General features: G+C 44.6%; 1 protein-coding gene across 4 annotated transcripts in view; it reads left to right on the plus strand.

The window, feature by feature from the left end:
• LOC139277558 (hairy/enhancer-of-split related with YRPW motif protein 1-like) overlaps positions 1-4058 on the plus strand; it is a 60284-nt gene extending 56226 nt beyond the window's left edge. For all 4 annotated transcript variants that reach the window (XM_070896166.1, XM_070896168.1, XM_070896167.1 and 1 more), the window contains one exon: positions 583-4058. In XM_070896166.1, the coding sequence (XP_070752267.1) occupies positions 583-1133 (551 nt within the window). In that variant the 3' untranslated portion in view covers positions 1134-4058. The remainder of the gene's footprint in view (positions 1-582) is intronic.
• Positions 4059-16392: the final 12334 nt, after the last annotated feature.

Raw genomic sequence — 16392 nt, forward strand, 5'->3', positions numbered from 1 at the left:
ATAGTGCAGCTACTCATCATACACCTGGGATTTTCAAATCCCTCCATGGCCTCGCCCCTCCCCATCGCTGCAATCGCCTCCAGCCCCACAACCCGCCGAGATGTCTGCGCTCCTCTAATTCTGTCCGCTTGAGTATCCCTGATTATAATTGCTCAACCATTGGTGGCCGTGCCTTCTGTTGCCTAGGCCTTAAGCTCTGGAATTCCCTGCCTAAACCTCTCTACCTCACTTTCCTCCTTCAAGACGCTCCTTAAAACCTACCTCTTTGACCAAGCTTTTAGCCACCTGCTCTAATTTCCCTTTATGCGGCTCATGTCAACTTTTTATCTCATAATACTCCTGTGAAGCGCCCTGGCACTATATAAATACAAGTTGTTGTTGTTGATTGATCTGTACTGTTCTTGAAATAAATCTATGGAGCCAGTGGTGGAGTGTAGTATAGTAATTTGTCATTGACAATTGTAGTTTTAAATCATCCTGCCTTTTAGTTCATTTCAAAGTTAGAATATTGTCACACTGTAATTGATTTTATTGCATATGATGTTTTGCACACTTTCTAATTCTACTGTCTTGAATTAATAGGTTATTTTGAGACTCCGGCATTTGCCACAGATTACCGGATCCTGGGATTTCGGGAATGTTTATCTGAAGTTGCCAGATACCTCAGTATGACTGAGGGACTAGACCATTCTGATTCTTTGAAGGCTCGCCTGGTGTCTCATTTAAACACATGTGCATCGCAGAGGGAAATTGTAACTGTCGAGACGAGCCATCAGCTCTGGAGTGCAGGGTATCCTCACCAGCCTGCGTTGGCCTCTCTATCTCATTTCAGTGCTGAAGTTCTCGCGGGCAGCTTTCCTCCTGCAGAACAGATCCATCACAAGGAGTCAGTGCTCAGCAGTATCCATCTCGAACAGTTAAAGAAAGTGTCCCATACAGGCTGTGTGGTCCCCATGCTGACAAATGCTGCTCGTATACCATCTTCAATATTTCCAGTTTCTTCTCTGTCAGCCATACCGTTCCCATTTTCCATTGATCCCGTTCCTCTACTGCCAGCTGCTGTGGCCCGACCTCCAATACAAGCTGTAAAAATTGGGAAACACTTCTGGGCTACAGAAGTAGGGGCTTTTTAATTTGAATGTGTGGTTATTGTTTTAAAAGGTCAAGTGATAAGATTTTCTAAATATCACAGTAAAGTGCATATCATGCAGACCATACTATGTACACTTCATGATACGCTAAATACAGTTCTGCTAAAGTCAAACCTCATTACTATAAACTCATAGTGAGAAGGAAAGCAGTTCTTATTGGATAATCTCATCAATCTCATCTTTGACTTACTTTACTGACTTATAACAAACAGTGCCTTAGCTGAAAGCAGGGTAACATTTATTCTAATGAAAGTTTGCAATAATGAGATTCAATTGTATATAATTTATTATTATATGCAACTGGAAAAGGCTTACTTTCCTTATTGCATGAAATGATGTTACCTTAGTTGATGACTCATGTGAACTATTAGCGTTTGATAAAAGATACAATTAAGAGTGTTCGATAGCATAGTGTGTCATTACAGAGCGCAGTGTAGTACTAAGCACTCCAAAGCAGCGAGTTCCCAGGGTTGGTTCCTGGCCTGTGCTCAGTTACAGTTGGCCTTGTGTTTTCTGGATTAGGAAAAGGAAAGGTCAGCAGTTTTTAGACTCAGAAGAATAGTCAGGGGATAAGGTACCAGAGGGTTTCTGGTTCCAATGAAACAACCTTATTGCGAGATACTGCCTTCAAAAGGTAAAGGAAGAAAATATGAAAGATTACAACCAGATGTTAAACTAATTGCCTGGACTGGTACAATGATATATTACCATGGTAAGAGAGCTGAATATACCTGTCACCTGGCATTATACTAATAAGGGTTTCACTACCCTGATAGCATACTATGTCTGGTTGAGGAGTCTTTGCCCATTGCTCAGGGTTTGAAACAAGGGTACCTCTTGGTGTTCTACTTCCTTCCTGCAAGTTTGTCAATATGCTTACCCCTATTTTGAAATTTAAACTTACCCTTGCAACAGAATTCGTTTTCTGAGAACTTGCTATGGAAATGTAATTCCTTCTTGTGCAAGGTTAATCTCCAATGTAAATAATAATTAACATTAAACCCACTGTGTCCAATGATTAAGGTTAATTATCACCGCATCTAACGATGAATGCTAACCCCAGATGTTTTTAACAACTAAGGTTAACCCCCCACTGTACTCAATACTTGGTATGGGTATAGCTACATAACTACTGGACAAGCCTATCCATAATATCACAGGAAAGATTTTTTTTTGTGAGTCCACAGAACTAAATTTGCACTAGATCCCAAGGCACACACGCTATTGTGCTGCACCCATATAATGTCTCTCATTTTCATCTCTCATACCTCGCAATTATGCACTGAAGGAAGGTTTTAAATTAGATGTATACAGGTGATATCTTCAATACATCTGTTGTACTTCTTAAAAATGGCTTACAGACAGCACATGTCCACAAATAATTGGGTTAAAAAATTACATCAGGCCCCGTTATGCTAATCAAGGTGAGAAGCATGAGTGCTGGAGAATGGGACCTACTCCAATTTCAGGCACCCAGTGTCAGCATCAAGCACTCCCAGGTATGGCACAACCTGATGTAGAGTATAGCTTCCATCCAACATCATGTCTCAGTCCCAACCTCAGAAAAACACTTCCCATTGCACCAGTGTGATCGTTTTATCCATTTACCACACCAGCCATCCTGTGGCCTCTCTGTATGGGATTAACAATGAGGGACATTTTCGGGCTTTAGATCCATGTTGACGAGGAACTGGTTTAAGACTGTCCAATTTCATTTCACATAGGACCCTTGCAGCCAGCAGATAGAAGAGACTTTGATCCCAAATGTCGGAGCTAGATTTGAAAGCCCAGTATCTAACCCACTGACTAGTTCTGATAAGTTTTTTTAATTTTTCAACTCTTTGAACTTGAGAGAAAATTACTTCTTTGTTGTTACTATGGCATGTTTGCTCTCTGGCTCACAGGCGTTATCATTTCAGAGCACCAATTGTCTGATTTTAAAAAAAAGTAACTTAATAATCATTCAGTGGCACAAAATGGTGCTTCACACTCTAAAACTAAATGATAGTTTGACCAGACGCACGTCAGGTCTCCTTAGGAAACAGCAACACACACACACTAAAAATTATAACTCATATTTTATGGGGAAAATTTGGTTCCGCCCCTCCCAACATCTTCTTTAATACACATACAAATGAAATATTGTCTCACTTTTAAGTGCCCCCTATAACTATTGGCACACTTGAGTCCCAGAGACACCTTGGAAATACTAACACCTTTCCCGGGATCCCCGCAAATATTTTCACACTCCGAGGAATATCCTGGATATATTGAAACATTCCTGGGCTTGTCGTTATTTCTGTAAGACAATGTCAGTCACCCTAAAGTCACTTTATGAGTGTGCAGCAACAGAAATACGGTGCGAGTAAGACCACAGATATCGAAACCTGATGACCTCAGAGACCGTCCGGATTTCCTCAGAGGCCCACTAGGTGGCACTTGAGCCCTAGTACTGTTGTGTTCATAGCCGAGGCAACTCAATCCTATTTGTGCTGACATTTCTTGTTTATGGTGAGGAGGAAATCTTGTTTGAATTTTACGAATCTGGAGGTTTGAAAAGCTTTGTTAGTGGATGAATCCAAATGAGTACATCAAGATAAGTCAGTATCAACAATTTGAGATACATGCTATCAAAATGTATGATTTAAGGCCAGATGTTCAAAAATAACCAGCTGATCAATGGCTCCTACTTCCATTTATATTAACTGTGTGAGTAAAAGTTCTATTCTCTGGCAAACATCATTTTTCATGCTGTATGGTAAGTTTTACAAAATGTGTGTTACCGGAAGCATTCCTGGAGCAGGCTCCATTAATCACGTAGCTATTTTTGACTATTTGCCTTTAAATGCTTATAAAGCATTTCCTTCTAAGTAAAAATTCTCACGTCAAAAAACATTTTCCCCATTGTGTGCCTTATTTAACTTGATTAATATTGTTTGTTATAATATTTAGATTTTTCAGTTTAAAAGTAATCCTTTAAGGGCATTTTAACACATATAATCCCTTCTGAACATGTTCAGGAAGGTTTGTTTGTATCCATTAAACATATTGACTGATCTGACATCATTTCAGTATACATATGAATATGTCACTCCTCTGCACCATGCTGTGTGTAAAGTCTGGATTGTTTTCTAGATTATATAAAGATTAGACATAGATAAATGGAAATGCATTTTAAAACAGTCCTTTCAGTGTACTGATCTACTTTCTGAAACTACAGGTCATGTCATGAAGCATGGCTTGTTAACCAGTGCAGTATAATTCAACATAATCACTCTCTGTTCAAATGCTATAACATTCCAATTGCCACTCTCAACACGGCATATGTCAGGAAATCACGTGCGTGCCTACCAAGATTTTCCATCCTTTAATTTTAAATCGTGGGTTGCACGTGTGATTTCCCAATGTGATTCCGGTGAGTGAAGCACCACACCAGGAGTATGCCATCAAAAAATTTATCCATTTAACAACATAGAGGGCATTTTCACCGTCACCACTTGGGTGTTAAACTGGTAGAGCACATCACTCACTTGATTTCAATGGAAATTAAAATTGTCAGCCATGAGCATCTCAGCAGTCTCAGTAGCCTTTCTCTACCTCTGCTGAAGGTGTGCCATCACATCGGAGCGGTAGGAAACAGATGAGTAAAGCTTTGTAGTTGCACAAGGATACGCACATGGGTGTATGAGAAAACATTGTCTTGGGAAGTTTACGTTCTTCAGTAGAATCACATAAATTTTATTCTTTTGCACCACATTCCCGTCTTGCCCACTCTTGGTTACCAGGTGGCAAGTCGCATTTTAACTTGCTTGGTGGTGAATGGGAAGATAGGAATTGACAGAGACAGATGGGGAGATGTGCAAGCGGTGGTTTGGCTATTTGCAGGACTACTTTGTGTCAGTTACATTGGGAGGGGCGGGAAAAGTAGCTGTTGCTTGTGGTTCTGACATTTGGTTCACTGCTGCAACCTAAGTGAACCTAGTATTAATAAGGGCTTCCCTGGCATCTAGAGCAGCAGTATGAGCAGCTGATACTGCATTGCCCTCATCACCTTTCTCCTCGTCTTTCTCTTCCTCCTGTTCAGAAACATCCACAGGCGATGTGTGCTCTATACCTTGTTCCTCCTGCTGTGCAATGTTGTGTGGAGCGCTGCACACCACAGCACTTCTGGACCCTGTCTGGTGCATACTGAAGGGCTCATCCAGATCTGTCTAGGTATTTGAAGCGGAACTTCAGCATGCCGATGGCTTGTTCAATCACACATTTGGTGGTCATGTGACATTCATTGCAGCACTGTTGGGCTTCATTGGTCAGGTTTCTGATGAGTGTCATCAGCCAAGTTTGAAGTTAGGTATCCCTCGTCTCCTAGCAGCCATCCTTTACGTGTGCTTCCAAGTCCAAAGACATCAGGGACCTTGGACTGCCACAGTATGAAAGCATCATGGCAGCTCCCCAGAAATCTTGCGCACCTGTAGAAATATGCTTTTGTAGTTGCACACTAGCTGCACATTGATGGAGTGGAAGCCCTTGCGGTTCACAAATACTCCAGGTTGATCTGGGGGTGCATGAATTGCCACATGTGTGCAGTTGATGTCGTCCTGCGCCTGTGGGAAGCCAACGATAGATGCAAACCCAAGCACCTGCTCATTCCGACTGGTGTCACCACAGGCAAAGTTGACATAATTGTCGGCCCTAGCAAACAACCCATCAGTTACGTGTCTTATACATTTGTAGGTGGCCAACTGGGAGATCCTGGATATGTCAGAGGCAGATCCAGAGACCAAAAAAGTTGAGGGCAGTACTCAATGATGTGCTCCAGGGTCTGATTAGGAGCTCCACAGTCGCATGACGGGGATGCTTTAATCTTCCATCCATGGAGAAGGTGGCAATATCTACCATGACCAGTTCTGAGGCAGTTGATGGTTGTCCACTGTTTGCAAGGAAGGTTTGATCCTTCAGGTTGTACTGTGAGGTCCTCTGTAAGGAATCCATTCTGTATGTTACATTCCATTGAAGCATAGAAAGCAAGCTATGTCTCAGGCGGATAAGAGTGAGTCATAGCATCAGAAACACATGAAAGATTACATAAAGAAAGAAATTGTTTTTTTTCATGTGCACTGAACTCAGGATGTACATAACAAAATAAGTCTCTAATTGTCACGATTGTCTAACTCTAGCAAGTAGATCTTGTGTCTAGAAGAACTCCACGAGGCTGACTACTGTGAGCTAAACTTAGTGTGACCTTAGTCTTTATTACAACTCCAGAGTGCCTAAACAACATAGCAGCCACCCTTTAATACTGGCCCTGCACATGTGTGCAGGTGACCATTAGGACTCCAACAGTCACTCCCTCTGGTGGCAAGTATTACATAGTTACATACATAACAGGTCTTATGGCCCTAAATGGTTAGGATTACATAAATTACACCTTAATAATAGAATACATGATGTATTACATGGTATGATGATTCTGCTGTTATAAACTTAGCTTATTGTTTTCAAATACAACAGCATGAGAGATCCACTCATTTCTGTTAACAAAGGTACCAGAATTTTGATACAATCTTAAAAAAAAAGTGACACAAATTGCAAACCAATTTAAACAGATGGCATTCTGTTCATTTTTTAGAGTAATATGCATCATGATTGGGCATATTTTAAATTAAATTAAAATTGTTGCACACAAGTGACAGAAAAACAAGGGCAACAGGTGCATGGGAACACCTTCACATTCCCCTCCAAGTCACACACCTCCTGACTTAACATAAGAAATAAGAGCAGGAGTAGGCCATTTGGCCCCTCGAGCCTGCTCCACCATTCAATAAGATCATGGCTGATCTGATCTTGGCCTCAACGCCACTTCCCTGCCCGCTCCTCATAACTCCAGACTCCCTTATCGTTCAAAAGTCTGTCTTATCTCCAACTTAAATATATTACTTGGAAGTAAATCATCATTCCTGCATCATCGCTGGATCAAAATTCTGGAACTCCCTCCCTAGCAGCACTGTTGGAGCACTTTCACCACAAGGACTGCAGCGGTTCAAGAAGGCAACTCACCACCACCTCCTCAAGGGCGATTAGGGATGGGCAATAAATGCTGGCCTTGCCAGCGACGCCCACATCCCATACACGAGTAAAAAAAAATATATATGGTGATGCTGAACTTCTGCAAACATTCTGAACCAGGCTGGATTAATGCAGGGACCTACACAGCCTGTGCCCCCTGGTTTGTCCTGGAGTCTCTTGGAATGAAAGATTAATGTCCCGGGCACTGCTGCGAGCAACCCGGGAGAAAATAGGGAAATAGAGTTTGCTGTTCACGTGTTGTGCCCGTGGACTTCCTTCACCTGCTCGCAGCAACCTCCTGATTCTCGGAACCTCTTGCACACCGCACGACGGCTTCTGATACCAAACCCATCCTGCCCTCAGTCTGGTGAAAACTCACAAAAGGCTGTAGTGTTGAGCGGTCAACACCAGGGAAATGGCCATTTTGAGTTTGAATGCTATGGTTAGCAATGAACGAGGCTTTGTTTTTATATAGGTTCAAATGATGTTACTTAAAACTGCAGTTGCAGAATTTTGCATATATATTAATCTTAAACATTCATGGGAATTACAGGATTTTCTGTCTCCTGTTGGATTCCATCTAACGTTGAATAAATATTTCACATTTATTTACTGCCATTGCTTCCTCCATAAAATGTTTGCCTGTTCATTGAAGGAGTTGAAGTACATAGGCCCCGAACTTGATGGAAGCTAAGTTCCGATCAAGTGCAGCCCAAAGGATCGCTGAAATCCTGACGGTACTTTGGGCGGAGGTTTCATGAAAAAATCCTGGAAAGACCGCCCGTCGGCAAAAATGCGACGTACGCCCTGAATCTGGGTGTCAGCGGGCGGTAGCTCCCGTTCTGGGCAGCAAATGCAATCCTCGGCAAAGTACCGCTGACGATTGAGTCGGGCTCAGAGAGGGGGGAACTGATTAAATAACATTTAAAACACTAGAAAACCTTCAGGGGACCCCATCCACTTGAATCGTTGCAACAAAAGTCAAGAAAAGACGTTTACTAACCTTTTTTTGCAGGTCTTCATACTTACCGTTGAGGTTAGACCTGCCTCCACGTGGCGGTCCTTCCCCCTAATGCAGCGGATAACCGCCCAGGCCAAACTGGCAGCTCAGCGGATGGGAGGACACTTACACGAGTTGCACACCAGCGGGTGGTCCCCAGCGGTCTTCCCTCCCCACCAACGGGAGGCCTCCACCAAACTCGCTTGGAGGGGAGACCGCCCAGAAAACGATGGCAGGGGATGGTAAGTCCACCAATTTTGTTTCCATTGACTTACATAGCACAGAAACAGGCCATTCGGCCCAACTCGGCTATGCCACGTTTATGCTCCACATGAACCTCCTCGCACCCCTCTTCATCTAACCCTATCATTATGTCAGATATCAGATGGAAAATAAGGCCCTGATATTTGCTGGGGTGGGTTTTGTGAACTGTGGGTTGGGGGAGGAGTTTTAGTCGGGAAACCTGAAAGATAGGGTTTCCCCACCGCTGTGCAGTTCTGACGAGATTTAGCAGATTTATCTTGGATCATTCATACAGAAAAAATACTGCAATTGAAATATTCACTACTTTGGTGTTTTATATCCCAGGGTCCCAATAATTCTTAATCCAGCTCTGTTTGAAAAGTAGAGGGGTAATGTTGCAAGGCTCCAATGCTAGTGAGCATGAGACTAACCTACATCGTGGCTTTGTACTGGCAGTGAAGTCTTGTGAAAATATCAATTAGGTGCTACTCGTAGCTATTATGTATCAGCTGTGGTTCAGTGGGTAGCACACTCACCTCTGAGTCAGAACGTCGTGGGGTTTAACGTCTCATCCAAGGACTTGAGCACATAAATCTAGGCTGACAGTGCAGTGCTGAGGGAGTGCTTCCACCGCCTCCAGGTCACCAGTGCAGCCTTCGGCCAACTGAGGAAAAGAGTGTTTGAAGATCAGTCCCTCAAAACTGTCACCAAGCTCATGGTCTACAGGGCCGTAGTAATACCCACCCTCCTGTATGGCTCAGAGACGTGGTCCATGTACAGTAGACACCTCAAGTCGCTGGTGAAATACCACCAGCGATGTCTCCGCAAGATCCTGCAAATCCCCTGGGAGGACAGACGCACAAACATTAGCGTCCTCATCCAGGCCAACATCCCCAGCATTGAAGCATTGACCACACTTGATCAGCTCCGCTGGGCAGATGTTTTGGATCAATAATAATAGACCCAGGTTCGGGATCTGGATGAATGTTAAATAAGAGACAAAACAAATGAAGTAAAGAATAAAACACCGTTTACTGAGAGAAAAGAAACATTAATAATACAGTTTACGAAGAAAAGAGAAGTATGATAAGATGCAACAACGCTCACGGCCTTCCACCCGTCGGGAACTCCACAGCGACGGCTGGTCTGGAGCATTGGGGGTCCCGGCACCGCTCGCGAATCACGGTCCAAGGTGAAGTTCAAAGAGCTACGGGACAGTGCTGTACCTTTATACTATCAAATGAACATACTATTGAACAAAACATGGGTGCATGTGGCTTATGGCCAAATCCTAATCTGTAAGGCCCCAGGTGCTCATCCACAAAGCATGAGATCTCAAGCCGCGGACCGTCTCATAACAAGCTGGTGTGCGTCCCAAGTTCGCTTTCTCTCTCTATATATAGCAACAACAATCCACAAAGCATGGAGCAGAGACACACTGTGAATGACTAAATATCATAATTAACCCTATGTGATTAACCCTATACAATACAGCAGGACACATAGTTCGCATGCCAGACACAAGACTCCCAAAGCAAGCGCTCTACTCGGAACTCGTCCACGGCAAACGAGCCAAAGGTGGGCAGAGGAAATGTTACAAGGACACCCTCAAAGCCTCCCTGATAAAGTGCGACATCCCCATTGACACCTGGGAGTCCTTGGAGGAGGGCGCTGAGCTCCTTGAGTATCGTCGCTGAGAGCATGCAGAAATCAAGCGCAGACAGTGGAAGGAGCGTGCGGCAAACCAGGCTCCCTGTCCACCCTTTCCTTCAACGACTATCTGTCCCACCTGTGACAGAAACTGTGGTTCTCGTATTGGACTGCTCAGCTACCTAAGAACTCATGCTACGAAGGGACTGCCTATGATGAGGGAATGCTGCACTGTCGGAGGTGCCGTCTTTTGGGTGAAGCGTTAAACCAAGGTCCAGTCTGCTCTCTCACATGGACATAAAAGATCCCATGGCACTATTTCGAAGAAGAGCAAGGAAATTATCCCTAGTGACCTGGCCAATATTTAACCCTCAATCAACTTAACAAAAATATTATCTGGTCATTATCACATTGCTGTTTGTGGGAGCTTACTGTGCATAAATTGGCTGCTGCGTTTCCCATATTACAACAGTGACTACACTTCAAAGGTAGTTCATTGGCCGTAAAGTGCTTTGAGATGTCCAGTGGTCGTGAAAGGCGCTATATAAATGTAAGTTCTTCTTTCTTTTACGAGTGAAAGCATTGCAGCTCGTTTCAGTGATCCTGCCTTGCTAGGCAGGCACATGAGTCAGAGAATTGGCACTGCAGTGTTGTTTTATCTCCGACAGGTATTCCCATCAAGTGAGGCTCCCTATCTATCACTGTTTCATGAGATCATTCACTTCTCTTTTAGTTACAGATGAAAACTAGTGTGAAAGCACCAGCAGTTCTGGTTTCACCATGAGATGTCTCTGATCCACTGTGTACTGTGGTAACTAAATATGCCAGCAGATCGAGTGGCTGAAAAACTGTAAGGGAACTAACTGAGTGACCAAATATAGCTGTAAAAACACGATCAACGGATGCCTCACGGAAATGCTGCACCAATGCTAGCCATTGTTTATTACCTTTAGAAATACATTGTATTTAAATAATCTCACTATCAGTACTCCTTTTATGAATCAAAGTTACAAAGCTTGCTGATTAACTTAAACTTTTGTTTCCTCTTGTTTCTGTAATATCTGTTGATTGTGCTTACACGATAGGAGTTGATCTATCAGTGGGGAAGGTAGTTAGGAAAAGTTACTCCCATAGTGGGAGGAGCTGAACTAACATCAGCAGATAACACTGACACAAAATCTGACATCAAAGCAAAACAGCTTTCAGAAGTGCAAACTTTTGTTCCAGACAAAGTAAGCGATTTCTGGCTATTTCATGAAATAATCTGTCTGCCAGTTGCTGTTTCGCAATTTATAGGATCTAAAATTTTAGTGCTGCAGCAATGCCACTTTAAACATGTGTCTTTAAACTTGGTCCACCAACTCCAAGTCATTCAATTCCTGTACAAACATCAATTTTCACAAAGACTATGCAAAATCTTAAGAATTAATCTTAAAAAGTATACAAATTAACAAGACAGACTATCCATAAACTGGAGGCAACAAAGAATAATTCAAAAACAACAACTTAACATTTTTATAAAGTCTTTGATGCAATAAACACCCCGAGAGTGGAGAGAGAACCTGATGCTGAGCAGAAGTGAAAAAGTTAAGATACATGACCAAAGCAGAAATATGGTTTTAAGGAGTCTTTTAAAGATGAGGAGAGAGGTGCCAAGGCAAAGGGACATAGGGGGGAAGTTCCTGCGATTAGGGCCAAGACATCTGAAATGCAGTGGAGTAGGAGAGGGATTGCACAGGGATTGGGATTTCAGAGCAAAGGTGGAGGAATTATTATGAGGATGATTTTAAACTCAGTGTGTTTGGGATGAGGAGTGTAGATTTGTGAAGATTGGGAGGGGTAATGGGTGAGCAGGACTTAGCGTGGAATAGGAAGTCGGCAGAGAGTTTTTGACCAAGTTAGATTTTGTAAAAGGAGATGCTTAGCAAGCCATGGGGGACATTGGCCTGTCCAGGAAAATGTTCTATAATCATTTCATTCTTTTTTAACAGAGTTGTTTTTGGAATGACAGGTGTATTAACATTTTAAATGCTGTTACTTTTAAGGCCGTCCAACAAAAAAGGTACTGCAATAAAATGGCATCAATTATAATTCTTAATTTATATCTCATTTATCACTAATTTTCAAACATTTCTATGCATGGCTCCACACAAATATTTTCATAGAATCAGAGAAATTTACAGCAGGGAAGGAGGCCATTTCGGCCCATTGTGTCCATATTGCCAACCAAGAGCTATCCAGCCTAATCCCACTTTCCAGCTCTTGGTCTGTAGCCCTGTAGGTTACGGCTCTTCAAGTGCATATCCAAGTACCCTTTAACTGTGTTTCTGCCTCTTCCACCTTTTCAGGCAATGAGTTCCAGAACCCCACCACCCTCTAGGTGAAGAAATTTCCCCTCAAATTCCCTCTAAACCTCCTTCCAATTATTTTAAATCTATGCCCCCTGGTTGTTGATTCCTCTGCTAAGGGAACTAGGTCCTTCCTATCCACTCTATCTAGGCCTCTCAACTTTATACACCTCAATAAAGTCTACTATCAGCCTCCTCTGTTGCAAAGAAAACAAACCCAGCCTATCCAATCTTTCCTCATAGCTAAAATTCTCCAGTCCAGGCAACATTCTCATAAGTCTCCTCTGTACCCTCTCCAGTGCAATCACATATTTCCTGTGATGTGACCAGAACTGCACGCAGTACTCTAGCTGCTATACTCCCAAGTCTCCCTGTCTCAACCTATGAATACAGTGTCAGCTACGAAAGGAAAACAATGTCATTATTGCAGTGTCAGACATGCCAATCCCACTGTCTCATAAACCAAGAGACAAAAAACTCTTCAAGTTCACCTCATTAGTGACTTATTTAATCTCTAACAGGTCACAGCTCTTTACAAAAACCATAGTACTGCCTCTGAAAACACATTACAAAAAACGTTTTAAAAATCCTACCTCTTATCACCACATTGCTCTGCATCTCACAGTTTCCTGTGCCCTCTGTTCCTGTGCGCATGTCCCTGTGCCCATGTCCCTGTGCGCATGTCCCTGTGCCCATGTTCCTGTGCACACTGTTCCTGTGCCCTCTGTTCCCCTGTGCACACTGTTCCTGTGCACACTGTTCCTGTGTCCATGTTCCTGTGCCCTCTGTTCCTGTGTCCATGTTCCTGTGTCCATGTTCCTGTGCACACTGTTCCTGTGCCCTCTGTTCCTGTGTCCATGTTCCTGTGCCCTCTGTTCCTGTGTCCATGTTCCTGTGTCCATATTCTTGTGCACACTGTTCCTGTGCCCTCTGTTCCTGTGTCCATGTTCCTGTGCCCTCTGTTCCTGTGTCCATGTTCCTGTGCCCTCTGTTCCTGTGTCCATGTTCCTGTGCACACTGTTCCTGTGTCCATGTTCCTGTGCACACTGTTCCTGTGTCCATGTTCCTGTGCACACTGTTCCTGTGTCCATGTTCCTGTGTCCATGTTCCTGTGCACACTGTTCCTGTGCCCTCTGTTCCTGTGCCCTGTTCCTGTGCCCTCTGTTCCTGTGTCCATGTTCCTGTGCCCTCTGTTCCTGTGTCCATGTTCCTGTGCACACTGTTCCTGTGTCCATGTTCCTGTGTCCATGTTCCTGTGCACACTGTTCCTGTGCCCTCTGTTCCTGTGCCCTCTGTTCCTGTGCCCTCTGTTCCTGTGTCCATGTTCCTGTGCCCTCTGTTCCTGTGTCCATGTTCCTGTGTCCATATTCTTGTGCACACTGTTCCTGTGCCCTCTGTTCCTGTGTCCATGTTCATGTGCCCTCTGTTCCTGTGTCCATGTTCCTGTGTCCATGTTCCTGTGCACACTGTTCCTGTGCCCTCTGTTCCTGTGTCCATGTTCCTGTGCCCATGTTCCTCTGCACACTGTTCCTGTGTCCATGTTCCTGTGCCCATGTTCCTCTGCACACTGTTCCTGTGTCCATGTTCCTGTGTCCATGTTCCTGTGCCCATGTTCCCGTGCCCGCTGTTCCCCTGTGCACACTGTTCCTGTGCCTTCTGTTCCTGTGCCCATGTTCCTGTGCCCATGTTCCTGTGTCCATGTTCCTCTGCCCATTTTCCTGTGCCCTCTGTTCCTGTGCCCATGTTCCTGTGCACACTGTTCCTGTGCACACTGTTCCTGTGCCCTCTGTTCCTGTGCACACTGTTCTTGTGCCCATGTTCCTCTGCCCTCTGTTCCTGTGCACACTGTTCCTGTGCCCTCTGTTCCTCTGCCCTCTGTTCCTGTGCCCATGTTCCTGTGTCCATGTTCCTGTGCCCATGTTCCTGTGCCCTCTGTTCCTGTGCACACTGTTCCTGTGCCCTCTGTTCCTCTGCCCTCTGTTCCTGTGTCCATGTTCCTGTGCCCATGTTCCTGTGCACACTGTTCCTGTGCCCATGTTCCTGTGCCCATGTTCCTGTGCACACTGTTCCTGTGCCCTCTGTTCCTGTGCCCTCTGTTCCTGTGTCCATGTTCCTGTGCCCATGTTCCTGTGCACACTGTTCCTGTGCCCTCTGTTCCTGTGCCCTCTGTTCCTGTGCCCTCTGTTTCTCTGCCCTCTGTTCCTGTGCCCATGTTCCTGTGCGCAGGTTCCTGTGCCCATGTTCCTGTGCACACTGTTCCTGTGCCCATGTTCCTGTGCCCATGTTCCTGTGCACACTGTTCCTGTGCCTCTATTCCCTGTGCACACTGTTCCTGTGCCCTCTGTTCCTGTGCCCTCTGTTCCTGTGCCCATGCTCCTGTGCACGCTGTTCCTGTGCCCTCTGTTCCTCTGCCCTCTGTTCCTGTGCACACTGTTCCTGTGCCCTCTGTTCCTGTGCCCATGTTCCTGTGCACACTGTTCCTGTGCCCATGTTTCTGTGCACACCACTGTTCCTGTGCCCATGTCCCTGTGCCCATGTTCCTGTGCACACTGTTCCTATGCACACTGCTCATTTACTGAGCAATCCTGTACCAATAGTTCATAAAGTGTAAAATAAAATATTTTTGATCCAGAAATCGAACAAGCCTCTGACATTGAATATGTTCACCCTGGCCGCTCGCCCTTGTACAGCCCACATCTTCGCTGCCTTATGTCCAAGGGACGCAGACTTGAACGGATATGGTGGACATTTGGTTTAGCCATTCACTGCCAAATCTGGCTGGACCACATAAAGCAATATCGTGTCCTGCTCTCGTCTGCCAAAATTGCTCATTCTTCCAGAATTATTCTGGAATGCAAAGATACATCCCGGCTTCTATTCCCAGTGCCAACCATCTTCTTAAATACCTTTCCCCAGTCTCCTCCACCCTCACCTCCAACAGCAAGTGTGAGGAGCTCATGGACCTCTTTGTCTCTAAGATTGAGACCATTCATTCAGCTGCCTCTGCCACTTCCCTTCCTTCCCCTAGCCCACCAGGCCAAATTTCCTCGAAGGAAGCCCCCTGCCCTAGTCCTGAACTCACATCTTCAGTTTGTCTCCGATCTCCCCTCATGAGCTCTCCGCGTTCACCTTGTCCATGAGACCCACTTCCTGCTCCCTTGACCCTATTCCAACTAAACTGCTGACCACCCAACTTCCTTTTCTGGCTCCTATGTTAAGTGACATCGTTAACAGTTCTCTCTCCTCAGGTACTGTCCCCCTCTCCCTTAAATCTAACGTCATCACCCCACTCAAAAAAACAACCCTTAACCCCTCTGTCCTTGCAAACTACAGCCCTATCTCCAACCTCGCTTTCATCTCCAAAGTCCTTGAATGTGTTGTTGCCTTCCAAATCCGTGCCCATCTTTCCCAAATCTCCATGTTTGAATCCCTCCAATTCAGTTTCTGCGCCTGCCACAGTATCGAAGGCTCTCATCAAAGTTACAAATGATATCTTTTGTGACTGTGACAAAGGCAAACTATCCCTCCTCGTCCTTCTTGACTTGTCTGCAGCCTTTGACATGGTTGGCCACTCTATTCTTCTCCAACGCCTCTCTACCATCGTCCAGCTGGATGGGACTGCACTCGCCTGGTTCCATTCATATCTATCTCTAATCGTAGTCAGAGAATCATCTGCAATGGATTCTTTTCCCACTCCCACATCATTACCTCTGGTGTCCCCCAAGGATCTATCCTTGGCCCCCTCCTATTTCTCATCTACATGTTGCCCCTTGGTGACATCATCTGAAAACACAGCATCAGTTTCCACATGTATGCCGATGACACCCAGCTCTACTTCAATACCACTTCTCTCGACCCCTCTATGGTCTCTAAATTGTCTAGTTCTGGATGAGCAGAAATTTTCTCCAATTAAATATTGGGAAGACTGAAGCCA

This window comes from Pristiophorus japonicus, chromosome 12 (genome assembly GCF_044704955.1).
Source record: "Pristiophorus japonicus isolate sPriJap1 chromosome 12, sPriJap1.hap1, whole genome shotgun sequence".
Taxonomy (NCBI): domain Eukaryota; kingdom Metazoa; phylum Chordata; class Chondrichthyes; family Pristiophoridae; genus Pristiophorus; species Pristiophorus japonicus.